We start from the raw sequence: 21,829 nt of genomic DNA, 5'->3' as shown, positions 1-21,829 counted from the left end.
GTGTCTCCCCACACCCAACCTTTACAATAAGCTAATGTGAATCTGGATTTGTATATCCCATAATGCAAGAGCTAATCAGATTTCTAAGATATTCATATTGAACAAACTCATTGTTTCTTTTGAGTAACACTAATAAACTGTACATGGTTGTTAGCATTCTTTGGATTAACTGAACATAACTTTTAAAGTTGTTAATCCATTAATATAGATTTTCCTTGAATAGACTTATTGTAGCTTTTAAAAGAGCTATTTGTTCAATCTTGGAACAAATTTAATGGGCGATAATTTATTTATACTGTTGATTAGGAGCCAAAATGTGGAAGAATCCTCTATGTTTCCTAAAATAATTAGGTTTATTAGAAGCATGATGTTCATAAAGATGACAGAGTACAAATTGTTTCTGAGTTGCTAAAATAGAGGACACAGTGTAAACGTTTCCCTCACCTTTTCTTCAATTCCTTAAAGGGATTACACATTACAAATTCTTAAGCAAAAACTACCATGTATTTCACAAATATTTTATTAGAAAAGTTCACTGAACTTTAATACAAGATATCACTGCCTTCTGAATGATTACATGCAAAAATCCCAGAGCAATATTACCTGTGATTTCCCTTTTTACTGGTAGAGTAGACGGGCAGGAAGCATTTGTAAGACACATATTAGCAGGTGACATTCCTTGGTCACTGTTGTATATATCCAAAATGGTATTGGACAGCTTAGAGAAACAAAGAAAGAATAGAAAAAAAATCACAATATGTTACAAGTTTAAAAGGTAAAATATATGTAAATGTCAAGAGTAAAATCCACTCCCAATTGTGTACTCATGATTCATGTTTTTCAGTGTGAGCTGTACAGATGCATCTAAAGGAGAATTTCTCATTAACCTATATTAAGTAAAATTAAAAGGCCAAGGGTCAAAATCTGCCATAATTCCACATGCAGAATGCTGGTAGAAGTCATTGCGAGTGTTGAATGTAGAGTGATGGAAGAATATGGCTCTTGGTGTTTTAATTTGAATTAATACTCTAGCCTCTTTTCCAATAACAGGATTACTGGAACTTCACTTCAAAGCTGAGCTAAGTTGAAAAGGAAAATAACCTTGCTGGTCCTTACCTAGCCCCTAGTGGATAGTTAATCACACCTTTGAACTCAGAATTAGTAATTCAGATTAGTTATGCTTTAACAATGTAAAGAGGTTAAGGCTTGATTGCATGTAAAATATAAGTGAACAGAGCACTGGAGAACATGCAATTGGGCAAACCTTGCAAAGTTACAAGGATAGACCAGAAATTCCAATGGCCTTGATTCAGCTCTACCATAGAATCATAGAATTCTAGAACTGGAAAGGACCTCAACAGTTCATCAAGTCTATTCCCTGCACTTATGGCAGGGCCAAGCACCATCTAGACCATTCTTGACAGATATTTTTCTAACCTGTGCTTAAATATCTTCAAAGGTGGATATTCCAGAACCTCCTTAGGCAAATTATTCCAGTGCTTAATCATCCTGACAGGAAGTTTTTCCTAATGTCCAACCAAATCTCCCATACTGCAATTTAAGCCTATTGCTTTTTGTCCTATCATCAGAGGTTAAGGAGAATAATTTTTCTTCCTCCTCCTTATAACACCCTTTTAGGAGCTTAAAGTTGTTATGTCTCCTCTCAGTCTTCTCTTTTCCAAACTAAACAAATCCAGTTCTTTCAGTCTTCCCTCACAGTTCATGCTTTCAAAGCCTCTAATCATTTTTGTTGCTCTTCTCTGGACTTTCTCCAATTTCTCCACATCTTTCCTGAAATGTGATGCCCAGAACTGCACACACTACTCCAGTTGAGGGTGCAGAGTAGAGCAGAACAATTACTTCTCGTATTGCTCACAGCGCTCCTGTTAATGCATCCCAGAATAATGTTTGCTTTTTTTGCAACAGTGTCACACTGTTGACTCATATTTAGCTTGTGGTCCACTATGACTCATAGATCCCTTTCTGCAGTACTCCTTCTTAGACAGTCACTTCCCATTCTGTATGGCTACATCTACGCTGGCATGATTTTCCGGAAATGCTTTTAATGGAAAAGTTTTCCGTTAAAAGCATTTTCTAAAAAGAGCATCTAGAGTGGCACGGATGCTTTTCCGCAAAAGCACTTTTTGCGGAAAAGCGTCCGTGCCAATCTAGACACGCTTTTGCGCAAAAAAGCCCCGATCGCCATTTTAGCCATCGAGGCTTTTTTGAGTAAAACAGTACTGTGCTGTCTGCACTGGCCCTCTTGCGCAAATGATTTGCGCAAGAGGGCTTTTGCCCGAACAGGAGCAGCACAGTATTTCCGCAAGCATACTGATGCTCTTACATGAGATCGTCAGTGTTCTTGCGGAAATTCAAGCGGCCAGTGTAGACAGCTGGCAAGTTTTTCCGCAAAAGCAGATGATTTTGCGGAAAAACTTGCCAGTCTAGACACAGCCCTCGTGTAAAACTGATTGCTCCTTCCTAAGTGGAGTACTTTGCTTTTGTTCTTATTGTCTATGATGTGTGCCTAAATACAACTCATATTATATATTTCCTTCCTTTGTCAAAATCAATGCAATATTCGAAAACAAAACAAATATATATTAAAAGGGTGTGAAGGTTGAAAGAGTGGTTCAATGGATTCCTGCTAGCATCTCAAGATATTAACTTTTCTTAGAATAATTCTAAACTCTTTTAAAATAAATATCTGAAAATCTAGAAATGAACAGTTTAGATTCCAGTCCTATATAATCAGTCCTTCATCACTCACTATTCCCACACCCGACTTAAAATTAAACGTTGTTGTGTGTCCATGTGAAAACAGCTGTAAAAACAAATGTGACTCAAGTCAGCCCCATAAAAATAAGATGGGGAAAATGAGAAGAAAGGATGCCAACTATTGAATTTTGCCACTTCAAGACACAAAGAACTACTGCATAGAGCATTTCTCCACATGGGGCTATTATGAGCTAAGGCTGGGGCTTTTGTCAGCCTGATCCCCTCAAAAAATTAAAATGGTAGAATGAAAACAGCAAAGACAGTTTGTTTTAGTTGGGGTGGGTGGGAATAAACTGTCCTTAATCTACAACAAAATGCAGGACAATGTAGCACTTTAAAGACTAACAAGATGGTTTATTAGATGATGAGCTGTGGGTCTGGCCCATGAAAGCTCATCATCTAATAAACCATCTTGTTAGTCTTTAAAGTGCTACATTGTCCTGCATTTTGCTTCAGCTACCCCAGACTAACACGGCTACATTTCTATCCTTAATCTACAAAGTCTCTTTCAAACTGTGTCGACCTTCATTCTCCCACTTCTTTCTTGCATCTTGACTATAGGGCTGTGTCCAGACTCCATGCCTCCGTCGACGGAGGCATGTAGATTAGCCAGATCGGAAGAGGGAAATGAAGCCGCGATTAAAATAATCGCGGCTTCATTTAAATTTAAATGGCTGCCCCGATCTGCCGATCAGCTGTTTGTCGGCAGATCGGGAGAGTCTGGACGCGATGCCCCGACAAAGAAGCCTTTCTTGATCGGCACAGGTAAGCCTCGTGAAACCAGGTTTACCTGTGTCGATGAAGAAAGGCTTCTTTGTCGGGGCATCGCGTCCAGACTCTCCCGATCTGCCGACAAACAGCTGATCGGCAGATCGGGGCAGCCATTTAAATTTAAATGAAGCCGCGATTATTTTAATCGCGGCTTCATTTCCCTCTTCCGATCTGGCTAATCTACATGCCTCCGTCGACGGAGGCATGGAGTCTGGACACAGCCTCGGATTGGGCTGGGAAAGCACTTCCAGCTCTTCTACCTCTTCCACTCAGGATGTCTCCACTAGATTTCCCTTGCCTCCCCTTTCCATCCTGAGCTCCTAATTAAATATTTCTATACCTTCCCCAGGGTTGGGCACAGACCTCACTGCAAGCTGCTTGGGACCAAGGCACTTTGGTAAAGATTTGTTTAATGCTTCTCTGCCTCATTCTAGTGTTACTACATTCTTTTGTGAGTCATTTTAGGTATCTAATTACAAAGAAGTGTTATCTTCCACAAAAAGAACTCTCCTATTTAAAAGCCTTTCCACTTGAGAGTCCAGTTCACTGCAAATTCTCCTAATAACCAGTTGTCTAATTCACCATTGCACACATTGCACCCATAAAAGGTAACACCACCTATGTACTAAGCACCTTAAGAGAAGACTAATGCCCCAGAGCATTGAGCATTCCTAAACACAGTTAGAAATCACCATGCCAAGTCAGTTTTGAAAATCTGCTTAAATATTTGATCTCTCAATGCATATAAATTTAAAAAAATGTTTGGAATTCACTTGAGTATTACTCAAGAACAAGCTATGTTTCATATGTAGGATTTGAAAGCTAAGCACATTCCTATCTTAGGCACCTTTCTTTCATTCCTGAGTAGTGAATCAAAAAGTACAGTAGTATTTATTATAATTTGTAGCTGGTAGTGTTTGTGTTGCAGTCATTCTATAGCTGAGCTATAACAGTGGACTCTGTATAATCTCCGGGTGTATATTTAGGAACTACTCGGATATTATATTCATGTAAATTAAAGCAGAATTTGGTCTCCTGACTCTATCAATGACTTCCTACAACTTAATCAAAATGGGAATGTTAACTTTCACTTCAATGGGCTTTGGATCAGGCCCTCATTGGAATTAATTTTATTATTTTAATGAAATAATGGGGAAATAATTATTAATAAAACAATAGGTGTTTTTAATGTACAAATGAGATTTGTTCAAATAACTGCAGTACAAATCTCATTCAGCTATGCATTCATATTTAAAACCGAGTGTTAATATCACAGTAATGGTAAATACATTATCATTCCTAATGTTAAAAAGAGAGTGTTGTGGGTTAGCACCTGAGCCAGCACTCTGACCACTATTTATATTAATTAAATTCTCCTGGAGAAGACCTAATTAGACAGAGGTGCAATGGATTATCCGGCCACATTGTTGACAGTCAATAAACCAATTATCACCACTAACAGGGAACAGGAAGGAGTGCTCAGGGGGGAAATAGAAACAAAAGGTTAGGAAAGCTTTGTAAAGTACAGGGGGGAGGGTGGAATGGTCAGCAGGGCGGTCTTCTGAGTGGAAATACCTTTTCTTCCTCCCCTTTTGGGGACAGGGACAGGAATTTGAGATACAGTGTATAAAGGTGTGGAGAGAATGCTATGTATTTGTAGAGGGATTGAAATACTGTAAGCAAACTACATAGTGATGTTTACAAGCAAGAAGATCTCTGTAGCATTTTCATGGAAGGCATAGGGATGTGCCATACTGCCCCACCACAACCTGGAGGCTTGATCAGGATTGTGCCTATATCTGTGTGAAATGGGAACCTGACAAAGAATCTAGATGTTTGGCAGCCAGGGCTATGCCAGGAACACCGCAATGGCTGGTACAGCAGCAAAGAGAGCTGTACCAGACCCTGTAGGCCTTCGAACAATTCACCACACAGAAAAATAGTCCCTGCTTGTTTGGTGTAAAGAGCAGCAAAAATGACAGCAAGAATTCATATAGGAGCAATCCCAGGTTAGCAAAATTTCTGCAAAGTTTACTGAGTTCTACAAGGAGAAAGAGAAACTAGGCACAGAGGATAGGAGTCAGTTGAGACAGAATAATCTGGGCCTTCTGACTAGTAGCCTATATACCTGAGAAAGCACAAGCAACATATATGGCTCTCACTAATGACCATGTAGGACCCTATAGCGGGGTCAAAGTAACCATCTTGGATCCAGTGTGCCTGTCCTCAGAAAAATATGGCAAGAAATGTATTGTGGCAAGAGTAGTACAGAAACAGAGGTCCAGTAGCCACATGGGCAAGAATGACTCCACCAACAAAGAAGGTGTGTGTGTGTGGGGGGAGAAACAGCTCAACAGGCTGCCCTTAGTGTGATGACTTCATGCAGAGACAGATTTATGGAGAGGACCCCAATCCAATAAATATGATTTTTGTGGGTGGAGAATGAGTGACCCCTGTAAATAGGATCCAAGATGAGGACTCTGAAGGCAAAGAGGGACAGATGCCTAGTGGAATCTCTGGTAAAAGAGCAAGGAAAAGTAATGCTAATTAGGTTCCCCCGGAGAAGGCCTAATTTAGCAGAGATGTACCTGATTAGCCCATTAACAGGGAATCTGTACAAAAAGGCACAGAAGGAAAGAGAAGGAGAGAAACAGACTGTTGGGGTAGCCTGACAAAGGGTTTTTTCCTGACAAGCAACCTTGCCCCCTTTCATAGGAGGTTGAGATACAGTTTGTTAAAGTATTGTGGCATTGAAATGTGTTGGGGAAGAATTAAAATACTGTAAATAAACTACACAATGGTATTTACAAACTAGAATGTCTCAGTGTTATCTGTGTTCATAGAAAAGGCAAGAAGAGGGTAGTACGCCACCCCATCAATTACCAATGCAATTGAAGAAAAGAAAGTGTAGATGACAAAGAATGGGATGGTTGATATGAATGGATGAGTTGAACTGAAAAACACATCTAAAGCTCAAGTGTTAAGCCATCTGTCATACAGATTTAATCCAGTTTCCCATATCTAATCATAAAGGCATGAACTAGAATGATAAGGCCCAACTCTGAGTAAAAAGATCCAGACATTGAACCAAATGCCCATGAAAAGTGACATATGAAACCACAAACTGCACCTGAGAACCCAAGAGAAGATCGGTATTCGAAAGTACCTCTGCAGCGATGGTCACCTCAACAAAGAATGGACAAACTCCCTGAGGCCATGGCTCTACTACAAAACTGAGTCAACCTAACTCGCATCATCATACGGTTGCTGCAGCAATTACCTCACCTGCACATGTTTACACCTGGTCCATCTGTTAATGACACACATCCTCACCTAGAGCACTTGCACTGATTAAAACTGTCAGTGTCGGGCATTATGAAAGAGCTTCTCAAAGCTAGCAACAGTCAGTGAACGCAACCTACGTGACTACACTGCAACACTATTTCAAAATAACTAGCGCTATTCTGAAATAACTTAGTCTGCATCTATACAGCAGGCAGTTATTTCAAAATAGTGTCAAAATACTGTCAAGCTGGAGGACTTCTTACTCTGACTCCTGTAACCCTCATTGTATGAAGAGTAAGGGAAGTTGGAGGAAGAGTGCTCTGTTCTGAAATAAGTGCTGTGAGATGCTTCCAATTTCTAAATAAGCTATTTTGAAATAAGATACTCAATAGATGTAGCTGAATTTGCGAAGCTTATTTTGAGTTAAGCCCTGCGGTGTAGATGCACTAGATGCACTCATAGGCTACGTCTACACTGGCCCCTTCTTCGGAATAGCCATGCTAATTTAGAACTTTGGAATAGGGAAATGTGCGGGGGATTTAAATATCCCTCGCGGGATTTAAATAAACATGGCAGCCGCTTTTTTTCCGGCTTGGGGAAAAGCCGAAAAAGAGCGTCCAGATTGGCGCGATCCTCTGCAATAAAGCCCTATTCCGGAGGATCTCTAATTCCTACTTTCAAGGGCTTTATTCCAGAGGATCGCGCCAGTCTGGATGCTCTTTTCCTCAAACCGGAAAAAAAGCGGCAGCCATGTTTAATTAAATCCCGCGGGGTATATTTAAATCCCACGCGCATTTCCCTATTCCAAAGTTCTAAATTAGCATGGCTATTCTGAAGAAGGGGCCAGTGAAGACACAGCCATAGTGTCTACACTGACACTGCTTCAACTTAACTACATCAACATTGACACTACACCACTCATGAAGTTGGAGTTAAATTGGCTTACTCTGTGAAATGCAGTGATGGGAGTGACATTTTAGTGCAGAGTCTTAGATAGTTAGATTGAGACTATAACCTTAGATTGTATAATAACCCTAACTATCTATAGTGGTCACTCTTGCTGTACTAAGAGATGAGAAATTTTGTTTCCTGGTTAAATGTTGCAGAAGTTAGTATAGTTGTGACCCAAATGTGGGCATTTTGGAATTAAATACAAAAGAAAAAAATATACCCCAAACTACTATCCAAATTATTAGGCATCATTCACATTATATGAAGTCACTTGCACATATATTAAGATTCTTTATGTCCCAGGATTTCATCATGGTATGTGACGTAAAACTGAAGCATTATACACCATATTGGGCTTCAATCAAATATGCTCTTAACTCAGTATCCTTACCAAAAAAACCCACAAATACTTTTGCAATGATATAATTATACATGATGTATGTGGAAGTGACCTTACACTGATATAACACTATTAAATGTGATTAATCTAGAGCAATAAAAATGGTTCCTAATTGTACTAAATATACATGCTTGCTCTCAGTTTATATGCCCATGTCTGTGTATGTACAGTAAAACTCCAGTGGTCCAGCACTCCTGATGGTCCGGCACCATCTGGAACCTGGAAGTGCTCCAGGCAGCCGGACAATTGGAGCTGCTCTGCCCCCAGCTTCCCCGATTCAGCCACTGCTGAAACTGACCAGTGGTTGAGTCGGGGATGCTGGGGGCAGAGCAGCTGGGGTGCTGCCAGGTTGGTCCTGCAGCGCCGAGCAGCAGGACTAGGGGACCAACCCGGTAGCACCCCAGCTGCTCTGCCCTGGGCTTCCTGGAGTCATCCGCTGGTCAGTTTCAGCAGTGGCCGACTGAGGAAGTCTGAGGCAGAGCAGCTGGGGTGCTGTCGGGTTGGTACCACAGCACCGAGGGACGCATCCCCCCCACTCCACCCCAGACCCCTCATATCCCCCCCTTCCTATAGTCCGGCATATCTGATAATCTGGCACCCCCTGGGTCCTAAAGGTGCCGTATTATTGGAAGTTTACTGTACTTTGTAGACATTCATGTCATACACATGTACCAATATAACCCACACACCTAGGGTGTGTCTAGACTACAGGGTTTTGTCGACAAAAGTGGACTTTTGTTGACAAAACTATATCTGTGTCTACACTGTTGCTGAGTTCTGTCGACATAACATCGATAGAACTCGGCAGTTTTGTTGACGGCTGTAAACCTCATTCTACGAGGAATAACACCTTTTGTCGACAGCGTTCTGTCGACAGAAGGCGTTATTGCATCTACACTGTCGTGTCGACTGGATGCAGTCTAGACATGCTTTGTCGACAGTATCTGTCGACAAAACTTCTGTCGACAAAAGCCTGTAGTCTAGACATACCCCTAGTGTGGTTCACTGTCCTATGGTAGTGTCACGTAGACCACTTACAGCAAGAGACAAGAACAAGGGAGCTCTACAGCCTAACCTGAGAACCAGTTGTCTTTATAGCTCAAGCAGTAGCAGCTACCACACAAGGCTCCAGAGTTCCCAGGTTCAATTATGCCTTGAGGCAGTTACTCCAACACATATAATTAATCATTTCACCCACTTAAAAATTGCAGCTAGAGAAAAATAGGAACTATTAACACAAAAAAGGATTAACTAGGTACACCCAGGGGTAGTATTAAAAGTGGATAATACTATATCTACCTGAAACTGCAAGGGGAATTAATCAAAGCAGATTGTTAATTAACAAAATTTGAATTTACAAAGGAAACCAGGTTAACAACCCTGCTTTTATAAACAAAAATGTCTCAACCTCTTCAATGACTGTATCAGAATATTGATTTTACATCTCATCTGAAAATAGTGGTTCTCATTTATAGGTACAGAACAGTGCACTCCAGCATAGACCAATAAAGACTTCAGTTCAGGCTTAATGTTAACTTTGTGAGTGAGTCTCTAGCTAGGACTCAGCAGAATTTTTCAAGATTAAGTCCATAGTGCCCTGACCCCCCCACATCACTTTCTAAAGCTCCAGTATTTTGCTAGAAGGCTCCCAGCCAACTACTATTCAGGCCTCACCTCAGGGGTGCTGGAAAAATTGTACAGAGTGGGTACTGAAAGCCATTGAGCCAAACTGTAAGCCTTTCTATATAATAGAAACCATTTCAAGCCAAGCGGTAGGGCAGCAACCCCAGCACCCCTAGTTCCAGCACCTATGCCAAACCCTGAAGAATTCATGCCATGTAATGAGATTACAGCTTGAAGTAGTATGACTGCAGACATGCATGTTATACTAATATACACGGTTGCTATTGAAGAGCTGGTAGTTATCACAATTCAAAGTCTGAAATACTATGGTTCCTTTTCTAAAGAAAACATCATGATGATAAGCAAACCAATTTCCTAATGTAGGAAAATACTGTATTATTCCAGATATCACAGCATGGGAACTGTTGGCAGAGGTCTTTCAGTGGAGACCACTTATATGAATATTGGATGTGTACAAGTACACACACACACACACACACATACACACACACAGACACAAACAATGTTAAAAGAACATTAAGATTTCAAATTCAAGCACATAAAAAGGAGGACATCCCAGAATTAAAATTGCCTTAATTTGGCTCCATTGTGCATATTCATTATGATTAAGGTTAAGATTCTGTCTGAAGTATTTTTAATAAAAATCAGAGACAGATTGCAGGCAATAATAAGAACGGCCATACGGGGTCAGACCAAAGGTTCATCTAGTCCAGTTTCCAGTCTGACAGTGGCCAGTGCCAGATGCCCCAGAGGTAGTGAATAGAACAGGTAATCACCAAGTGCTCCCTCTGTTATTCATTTCCAGCCTCTGTCAAACAGTGCCTAGGGACACCATTCATATCCATTCTGGCTAATAAGTATTGAGTAATACCCTTGAATTTGAAGGAGACTAAAAGTCAGGTTGCTTAGGGCTAACCTCCAGCAGGTGCTTCAATCCCAGGAGACCCCTGCTGGTCTGGTGGATAGTCCACCAATCAGCTGCTCTGGCAGCCCTCTTGGGCCCACTTTCCCAAGAACCACTGCTTTGGCATGCCCAAGTACCACAGATCTGGCAGGTCCAGGGACTGCTGCCCTAGCAATCTTGGGGTCAGCTGCAGTCCACAGCTCCAGTGGCTCAAGGGCAGGCTGCGCCACTGATCTAGTCTGCCGCTGCTCCTGCAGCAGGGGCTCAACCTACTTCAGCTGTTGCTTCAGCCCTGCCTCAGAAGACGACACCATAGTCCTGGAAACGCCTGGAATCCATGACTTCTGTGACAACTGTATCCTTAATTATGAATGATACAGTCTTTAATTGCATGATCTCATTGCTATTTTTCCAAGTTGCCTCTTTTGGAGGCTTTTTTTATTTATTTGCATTGCAGTAGCAGCCAAAGTCTTCAATCAGGATCTACCGATTCTATTAGATCTTATACAAACACAAATAGATGTTATTGCTTTTGCAATGTCCTCCTCAATGCAGCAAAGTCCAGCTCAGGTGAGAGTTTTAACTTCATAATCTCTATTACATTCTAGTAATCTGCATTGTTTTTTACCACCCACACCAGTAAACCACAATCAATAATCCCTTAATTATCCTAAAATTAGATGGCAAAAGGCACTCATATTGTGAGCAGCTATCATTATTCCATTAGATCTTAAAATGCATGTCACCATCTATTGAGGAGAAGTGATACATGTTAAGAACAGATACCTTCTACAAACACATGCATCTCTAAAGGGTGTGTCTAGACTACATCCCTCTCTCCACAGAGGGATGTAAATTAGACACTTTGAAATTGCAAATGAAGCAAGCATTTGAATTTCTCATGCTTCATTTGCATAATCGTGTCATGGTGCACTTTCGAAAAAGCACTATTTCGAAATTGAAACTGCAGTCGAGACGTGGTTCTTTTGAAAATAGAAACCTTTTACAAAAGATCCTGTAAACCGTCTAGACTGTGGTTTCAATTTCTAAATAGTGCTTTTTCGAAAGAGCGCCATGACATGATTATGCAAATGAAGCACAGGAAATTCAAATCCCGGCTTCATTTGCAATTTCAAAGTGTCTAATTTATATCCCTCTGTCAAAAGAGGGATGTAGTCTAGACACACTCTAATAGTTATACTAGTTTGGTCCATCTTCTTGAGTGTATAGTATCATAACAATACCTGCAATTGTAAATTTCCATTTCTGCTTGATAGAAATTAATACATCAGATGATATCTAAATTGCAATTCTTGCATATTAAATCTTAAGAGAATCTGCTGTTCACATCTACACCATGGTTACATCTACACTGCAGAGTTTTTGCGCAAAAAATTGCGGAGTGTCCACACTACAGGGCTGTGGCACTTTTGCGCAAAAACATGCTGCCTGTCTACACTGGCAGGGAGTTCTTGCACAAGAACAGTGACGTTCTAATGTGTGAAATCAGGGTTTCTTGCGCAAGAACTATGATGCTCCTGCTTAGGAAAAAGCCCTCTTGCACAACTGTTCTTGCGCAAGAGGCTAGTGTAGACAGGCAACATGAATTTCTTGAACAAGAAAGCCCGATGGCTAAAATGCCCATCGGAGCTTTCTTGCGCAAGAGAGCATCTACACTGGCACATCTCTTGTGCAAAAGCATATGCCAGTATAGACGCTCTCTTGCACAAATATTTTAACTTTTGCGTTAAAAGTATTTGCGCAAAATCTTGCCAATGTAGACGTAGCCCAAGAGTGGGTTTGCGCAAGAAAAAGTACAGTAGATTGTCTTAAAACAGGGCTTTTTGCGCAAGAGTTATTCCTCTCTCTATGAGGAATAAGCCTTTTTGCATAAGAGCTCTTGCACAAAAAGGCATGTGTGGACGGACAACAGGGGTTTCTTGCACAAGAAACCCCTATTGGAAAAACCACCCCTGTGTGGATGCTCTCTTGCAGTATAAACATAGCCCCTGTTTGTAAACCTTTTGAAATCGTATGAATGGCCATCAGAGCTTTCTTGAGCAAGAGCGTTCATGAAAGTGTGGATGCTCTCTTGCACAAAAGCACATGGCAGTGTGGATGCGCTCTTGCAGTATAGATGTAGCTACTGTTTGTAAACCTTTTGAAATCGTGTTAATATTGGACTTTAAACTAGCACAGTTTTATAAAATGATTCTTATCAGCCCACTCCATCCGGGAAAATTATGTTACACCTTTTTACTTAAAAATGCTTGGCTATCTTTTAAATTGTAACTGTAGACAGGGCCTTCATGAAGTTTTTATACTGGTGTCATTTGCATCCTTAATATGGAAGGAATTCTAAAGTTAGAACCATATGAATTGTACATTTCATATATGAAGTAAAATATAACTTTTCAGGAATTTGTTTTATTTCTTCAGATTCAAACAGTAAAAAACAAAATATTTTATTCCTTATCATTTGACATTTTCTTTGTTCAGTTTAAGCAGTTGATACAGTTGACTTTAATCTCTGAAGTATGGATATGAATTTCAAAATATGCATTGATTTTTTTCTGCACTTTAGTCCATAACTATGTAGTGACTGATTCATTGCTCATACTATTACTATACAACATTATTTGCAATGCCAGGAATACTTTCTGTTCTTAACAGAGGTGGGAAATTGGGAAGATATCTAAAAATACCTTAGTATTGTCTTTGTGTGTACTAACTGCTCACATAAAGGAAAGGATATAGATAGGACAGATAGTCCAACTCCTGGTTTTGTCATAGAATAGCTATGTCACCTGGGGCAACTCAGTAAATTTCTCTCTGTATACACTGTCTCTGTAAGATCACAGATAACAATATCCCTTTTGTCTATCTGGTTTCTGTCACTATGAGTATTTACAAGAGTCTGGGGATTCCTTTTGCAGTAGGTATTACAGTAATGAAACTTTTAAATAATTACATGCTACAAATATTGACTTTTAAATAGCAACCACAGTATATTGGGAAATAGCCCTGCTTTGTTGCTAATACAAACTACACCTTATTCTTTTTTCTTTATTTTCATGTAAAACATCAAATTAGCAAGTGCTCCAAGTTTCAGACCTCTGTACTTGCACCCAGCATGAATTCCAGCACTTTCTACATTTAACTTTTACCTGGTTAATAATTGTATACTGCTTGACCTGGTACTTAATGCTCAGATATATTATGTATGAAAATGGGCTATTTTTATCTTTGAATAATGAGCAGCAAGCTTGTTCATTATTCACAAGAGAAAAATGAACTAGTTTCAGATTCCTACATACTGTATCTGCCCAGTAGAAATGTTAGTGCCTACATAACTGTTCCTGGTCTAGCCAAAGGCTTGGTCAAATAAGAACAGGGCCTTACATATCCTGTACAGCTTTGGAATTTGGTGTGGAATCAACTCCTTGCTGCTGAGTTGTGCATGATGCTATATATTTTAAGTACTTTAAAAAATGTTATTGGCCATTCTGGGTGTGAAAAGAACCTAAGAATGTGAATTAAAAGCAAACTAACAAAGTGCAGTCTGATTACAGTGAGATAGACCTGAGGTCCCTTGCCAGGACCCCACCCATTGTGGTTGCCATCCTTGATTTGCCATTCATTCAAAACAACCTCCATGCAGCCCTTATGAAGGGCTTCACTGGAACAGAGAGCTATGAGCCAGCCTTCCACACTATGAATGAATTTCACACACAAAATCCTTTTCAGACTGATATTACTCATGAAAAATGCTACTAAACATTTGTTTTGACAGCTTGGTAACAAACAGGAGAGAATGTTCTCTCTTAACTAACTACATTATTGGTTCTATGCATTTTAGAGACTCAGTTTCTAGCCCAGTACTTTATCTTTTTTATTCTAAGATTAGTATCTTATGATCCACGTGCTTTATTTATTTTTAAACTAAAAATGATTGAAGAAAGACAAAGAAAATATTTCCTCACCAGTTTTATTTTTGAAGAGTCTGTAAGTTCCACAATAGCAATAGTTTGGGCTTTCTCCTTCATTTTTCTCTTTCATTAATCTTGTAAACAATGCCCAAGAGGGCTAAGCTGAAGCCTATGTACCAAGGTGAACTTTGATTCTTCCTTGGACTTTAAGACTAATCTGGTGTAGAATGTGATTGACACAGCATTCACACTGATGTTATGCATCTTTTACAAATTACCCACATAGTAAGTAGAGAGGGCTGTTAATATTTACTCTAGCCCTTTCCCTAGAATGATTTTGAACCTGAGCAGTTTATGAAAATTGCCAAATACTATCACTGCATACTTACTGACAATTACCCATACAATATGCAGCACCGGTCTATCCTTTATTCTGTGAATCTTATAAAGAAAAGATACCTGCCTGAATTATTATAGTAGTTGTTAAATAGAGTACTTACAGAAATAGTCTACCTGATATTTTTTCTGTCTAGTTTCTAGGAATGGGACAGTCACTTTTTGTAATCCATCCAAATACCAAATGGTAACCATCAGTACTTGACAAATAATTAATATAAATACAAATTATTAATGCTATGATGAGCAATTACGACCTCAAAGACCTTGTGATAGCAATGGGATTTTGCAGATAGATAGCATTGTGCATTCATCAATAAATAGAATCTCCATACTGTCAAAAGCATAGTTCAGAGAGATTTAATGAGAGTTTTTTATCTATTGCTGTTAACGTAATCATAAAAATTATAGATGGTTAATGGACTATCAGGTCATCTAATCCATAACCTGGTCAGGAAAAGATAATTCCTTATGGAACATTCCTATTGCTTTGCAGGTTATCAACATCACAAGGAGTAGCTTGGACAGAACCGGTGGGCAAGTGACAATTTGCTTAATTAGTTGTTTCCCTGTAAGAGCTACAAGGCTCGTCTATATCCTTTCCTCCAGTGGTTGCAGGCCCCTGAGAGATTGTAGCTACCTATCTCTATCAAGCTGAATCAATTCTTACAGACTGCCTAGTGAGATGTTCCATTACACGAGCTGTTCTTTTCTGCACGGCTATGTCTACACTGGCCCCTTCTTCGGAAGAGGCATGCTAATTTCTAACTTTGGAATAGGGAAATCTGCGGGGGATTTAAATATCCCCCGCGGGATTTAAATAAACATGGCCGCCGCTTGTTTTCCGGCTTGGGGAAAAGCCGGAAAAGAGCGTCCAGACTGGCGCGATCCTCCGGAATAAAGCCCTTTTCCGGAGGATCTCTTATTCCTACTTGCAAGCAGGAATAAGAGATCCTCTGGAAAAGGGCTTTATTCCGGAGGATCGCGCCAGTCTGGACGCTCTTTTCCGGCTTTTCCCCAAGCTGGAAAAAAAGCGGCGGCCATGTTTATTTAAATCCCGCGGGGGATATTTAAATCCCCCATGGATTACCCTATTCCAAAATTAGAAATTAGCATGCCTCTTCCGAAGAAGGGGCCAGTCTAGACGTAGTCCACATGTGTATTATCACCTTGTGAAGGAGTGTACCTAACCTTTGCAGCTCCCTGCAGAAGGCATGGCAGACCTAATACAACCCACCCAAGAAACCACCAATACAGGAGAAAGGGTGCACAAAATGTAAATCCTCAAGGCCTACCAACAGGGGCCTCACTGGTACAGCCATCTTGGAAACTACAGAGACCTACTATCAACAGCTAAATCAGAGCCTAGCAGGCTGTAGATCAGTCCCTGGCTGGAACAAGAGGATTAAAGAAGCATACTTCTCTATGGTTATAGGAGTATAGGAGGAACAGCCAGGGTTTATTGCTGGCTGCACTTGTGTAGCTGGGTATGCAGGGAAAGAAGGATCTGAGAACTAAGGGTGAACATAAAGAGGACTAGCAAAGTAGCAGCAACAAGTTGAATTGAGTATTATCTGGTTGTTGATTATTAGGTTCCTGGCTTGGACCTGGAGTAATGGCTTAGCCTAGGTGCTTCAAGAAATGGGCAAGACTCACTTGGAAGCCCAAAAGAAAGATTAAATTTAAAGGACCTAGCACTGATGCTGAAGATCTTGGAGAGAGCACACAGACCCTTAAATCCCAACAGAGATTTTTGGCTACAAGTCCCGAGGTAGACTTGTAGCCAAAACTGTAGAATTGATAGAATAATTCAAAATATTTGATGTATTAAAGCATTTTTATTCATGAATATTTTTAGCAAACACTTTTTGTTGTTCTCATGAGAAGAAGTCATTTTCCGTAATCAGTGAACAAGCTATATTGATTCAATATGTCTAGGTCATATGGTTTGGAAGAATTATACTCCTTCATTTAGGGAATAGAAACAATCATGCTTTTGGAATAAGCACTTATAATTACCAATTCAAAATGTGCTTTCTACTAGTATTCTCCAGTATTTACTTATAATTTGCTATGTTCAAGAAATAGTACTGCTAGCAAACTCACTGACTAGCATATTCACAGAAAAAAATGTACAATAAAAAAGAACACATTCAAATTGTGAAGGAATATTCATCAGCAGCTGACACACAGCAGTTGTCTACAATGCTGCAGCTATTTCTTAAACTATTAGTATCAGTGGTGTTTTGGATATCACTGTATAATAACTATTTGCAAATAACAACCTTTACAGAGAGACCATGTTCTTAGCAAACTAACAGAAAAGTCATCCCATGAATTTTGGAAGAAACATATAGTAACACAAACAAAAGCCATGGTTAGTGGTAGCTAAGATAACATCACGACATCTCAATTGACCCAAAACCTGAAAAGTTTGGAAATAAAAAGTCTCTTGCATTTCTTGACATTTTCACATTTTCTGATGTACTGTCCATAACAAACTCCACAAGGCTTTCATTTCCATTTCCAACAGATACCAAAAGCAATGTGTTCCCCAACTTCATCAAACTTGCACTTTGATGCAAAATCTGAAGCGTAAAGTCATATACTTTACATCAACAGATATCTGGGGGTATGTCTACACTACCCCGTTAGTTCGAACTAGCGGGGTAATGTAGGCATACCGCACTTGCAAATGAAGCCCGGGATTTGAATTTCCCGGGCTTCATTTGCATAAGCGGGGAGCCGCCATTTTTAAAACCCCGCTGGTTCGAACCCCGTGCAGCGCGGCTACACGGGGCACGAACTAGGTAGTTCAAACTAGGCTTCCTAGTTCGAACTACCGTTACTCCTCGTGAAATCGGGGAGATGACAGGTTCCAGGAGGCCCTGCAGGAGAGCTTCCACCCTGAGGAGCCCACAGAGCCACCCCAGTCCTCCCCATTTGGGGCTCGTGCCCCATTCCTCCCTCACCTCCTTCCACTTACCCCTCCCTAGCCCCCCTTTCTGATGTACAAAATAAACGACACTGGGCCAGGTGTTCAAAAATAGAAACTCTCTTTATTTAACAAAACTGGGGGTCGGGGAGATTAACCTCTGGGGAGACTGGGAAAAGGAGGTAGGAGAGGGGAGAGAGAGGGTGGAAGAGGGGAGGGGGAAACCTGGGAGGAGGGAGCTGGAAGGGGGAAGACAGGGGAAGAAGGAGGAGAGGAAGTATAAAACTATGGTACGCCATATCTTCAGTACTGTGTACAGATGTGGTCTCCTCACCTCAAAAAAGATGTTTTGGCCTTGGAAAGGGTTCAAAAAAGGGCAACTAAAATGATCAGGGGTTTGGAATAGGTCCCATATGAAGAGAGGCTAAAGAGACTGGGACTTTTCAGCTTAGAAAAGAGGAGACTGAGGGGGGATATGATAGAGGTCTATAAAATCATGAGTGGTATGGAGAGGGTGCATAAAGAAAAGTTCTTCATTAGTTCCCATAATATAAGGACTAGAGGACACAAAATGAAATTAATGGGTAGCAGGCTTCAAACTAATAAAAGAGGGTATGTCTACACTACCCTCCTAATTCGAATTAGGAGGGTAATGTAGGCATGCCGCAATTGCAAATGAAGGCCGGGATTTGAATTTCCTGGGCTTCATTTGCATAAGCCGGGCGCCGCCATTTTTAAATCCCCGCTCATTCGAACCCCGTGCAGTGCGGCTACACAGGGCAAGAACTAGGTAGTTTGAACTAGGCTTCCTAGTTCGAACTACCGTTACTCCTCGTGGAATGAGGAGTAACGGTAGTTTGAACTAGGAAGCCTAGTTCGAACTACCTAGTTCGTGCCCCGTGTAGCCGCGTTGCACTGGGTTCGAACGAGCGGGGATTTAAAAATGGCGGTGCCCCGCTTATGCAAATGAAGCCCGGGAAATTCAAATCCAGGGCTTCATTTGCAAGTGCGGTATCCCTATATTACCCCGCTAGTTCGAACTAGTGGGGTAGAGTAGACATACCCAGAAAGTTCTTCTTCACAAAGCAAATAGTCAACCTGTGGAACTCCTTGCTGTAGGAGGCTGTGAAGGCTAGAACTATAGCAGAGTTTAAAGAGAAGTTAGATAAAGTCATGGAGGTTGGGTCCATGGAGTGCTATTAGCCAGGGGGTAGGAACGGTGTCCCTGGCCTCTGTTTGTGGAAGGCTGGAGATGGATGGCACGAGACAAATGGCTTGGTCATTGTCTTCGGTCCATCCCCTCTGGGGTACCTGGTGTTGGCCGCTGTTGGGCCAACAGGCTACTGGGCTAGATAGACCTTTGGTCTAATCCAGTATGGCCGTTCTTATGTTCTTATGTTCTAAGCTCAGAGCTCAGGGTCGGGGGTCTCACTGGACCAACTTGATTTTCATGCAAACCTGCTCCTGGGTTCACATGTGGCCTTTGGTGGCCAGGCTGACATCTATCCTGCCCTAGACGGCCACTTGCCTAGTGCGGAGATTGTGGACGTTGGAAGCCTCCCCCCAAACCTGGATGAGGCCCACGATCTCCGCACTAAACCAGGCGGGCACCCGCCTGTTGCGGCCCCGAGCAGGCTCCTGGGAGCTGCCAGCCTGGTCCTGGGAAGAGGTGGAGGGCTGGGTGGCAGCGGGTGGCTGGCTCATGCCGTGCCAGGTGCAGGGTCTGCTGGCTGGGTGCTGGCAGGCTTGCACATGGCACGGGCACCGTAGCCAGACCATGCCCCTTTAAGGGCTCCAGGGCCGGGAGGGAGGCAGAAGAGTTTCCCTCACTTGGCCCAGAGTGGCCACCAGGGCAAGCTGGGAAGGGCTAGCCTCCAACTAGTTCAAATTAAGTGGCTACACAGCCCTTAGTTCGAACTACTTAATTCGAACTAGGTGTTAGTCCTCGTAGAAAGAGGTTTACCTCATTAAGCGCTCCGCTAGTTAGAATTAAGTTCGAACTAGAGGTTTGTATGTGTAGCGCCTATGAAAGTTAATTAACTTTATAGAGTAGACATACCTGTACTGATTAATTGTTCTGTGTCCTGATCTTTATTTTCGTTAGTGATTAAAAAAGTTGATGATAAAAGATAACTGATGTTGTGATACAATGAAATTAGACTTAATTTCATCAAAACCAGGATGACCGGCTGCTTTGGCATGGATGGATCTGCAATGAGTACCTACAGCAGGGATGGGGAATCTCTGGCATACCAGCCACATACAGTTTATCAGGATTAGCCGCTAGTGGGCTTCCAGATGCTTTGTTTACCTGAGTGTTCACCAGCATGGAGCCCTGCAGTTCCCAGTGGCTGTAGTTCACCATTCCTGGCCAATGGGAGCCACAAGAAGTGGAACAGAAAGACACTATGTTAATGGGAGACACTCTCCCATCAACTACCTTACTCTTCTCAGGGAGCTGGAGTACCAGAGTCAACCAGAGAGCACTCTGAAAGCAAGTTAGTGGGTCTTTACTAGACCCCCTGAATCACCACTGCTTTATCAATCGCAGCAGTGCCGATGTACTGGTAAATGACATGGGCTAAGAAAAAGTAGGGAAAAAAATGGTCTATGGATTAACCTGTGAAACCAAAATTCACTGAAAGAATTACCTTTACCTTGAAGCCTAATAATCTGGGTTCTAGCAGTATGTAAAGCTACTGAGGAACAAACCATAGACAATGTGTTCCAGAACTGAGGAACAACAAACCATAGACAATGGCACATCTGCACAAATCTAAAGTGTGTCTATAGAGGCAGTGTTGACAGCCATTGAACTGAACTATAAATCCTTTATATGAAGGAAACCACTTTAAGCCAGGAGATGCTGCAGCAGCTATATCTCTAGAAATGCTTCTGTAAATCTCAGCTGCTGCAGTGGAGAATAAGGAGAGAGTAGACCACTGAGGCAACGTCTATACTGCACCCTTCTTCTGCAAAAGCTTCTGCAAAAGAAGCGCGGAGTAGGGGCCGTTTTTGCACAAGAGGCTTGTTTGTGTAGACAGCTCCTTTTTACGCAAAAACCCCCTCTTGCACAAGAGCTGTTCTTCCTCATTTTTTCAGGAAGAATGGCTCTTGTGCAAGAGGGAGTTTTGCACAAAAAGGAGCCGTCTACACAACTCCTTTTTGCACAAAAGCCTCTTGCACAAAAACGGCCCCTAATTAATTATGCAAATGAAGCGTGGCAATATTCTACTCTACGCTTCATTTGCATAAGCTTTTGCAGAAGAGGGGTGCAGTATAGACATAGCCTAAGTGATCCAGTCCCACAATCACTAGGACAGAGGTAGGCAGTCTGCGGCCCGAGGGCTACATGTACCCCATTAGGCTTCTACGTGTGGGCCACAAGACATTTTGTTTACTGTTGCCCTCACACAGGGTTGCCAGATTATGCTGGTTTTTGTCTGTATAGTTTTTTTCCTACCAGTATTACAAAAGTGACATGCACTTAAAACAAGAGCATGTGAAGTGAGGTGTGTACTGATTGCACATCACATTGTGAAAGCTGTGCGCTCCCTCTGTATCCAATCAAAGTACTGTTATGGCACAGTTGCCACATGCCTCAAATTTTACGTACACAAGTGCACTTAGCAAAACTACCCTATCCCAGGAGACCATCTTGGTTACAAAAATCTTTTGGTCCATTGAGAGGAAGGAGGGACACTCATGCAACCCACTCACTAGCCTAGGTTGCCCCTCACTGACCTAGGGCCTAATTCTGATCTGACAACACTGTAAGAGTTAAGTCAGGCATTTGTGAAGAAGCACAGGAGAAAGCACAAGGATTCTCCCCCACT

General features: G+C 41.5%; 1 protein-coding gene across 9 annotated transcripts in view; it reads right to left on the bottom strand.

Moving 5' to 3' along the window:
- The window catches only part of TFEC (transcription factor EC), a 189,657-nt gene that overhangs the window by 33,641 nt on the left and 134,187 nt on the right, over window positions 1-21,829 (bottom strand). For all 9 annotated transcript variants that reach the window (XM_075929387.1, XM_075929346.1, XM_075929364.1 and 6 more), the window contains one exon: window positions 604-718. In XM_075929387.1, the coding sequence (XP_075785502.1) occupies window positions 604-718 (115 nt within the window). The remainder of the gene's footprint in view (window positions 1-603; window positions 719-21,829) is intronic.

This window comes from Pelodiscus sinensis, chromosome 1, assembly GCF_049634645.1.
Source record: "Pelodiscus sinensis isolate JC-2024 chromosome 1, ASM4963464v1, whole genome shotgun sequence".
Lineage (NCBI taxonomy): Eukaryota > Metazoa > Chordata > Testudines > Trionychidae > Pelodiscus > Pelodiscus sinensis.
The sequence above is the reverse complement of the archived record's forward strand: the minus strand, read 5'-3'. Positions and strand labels throughout refer to the sequence as shown.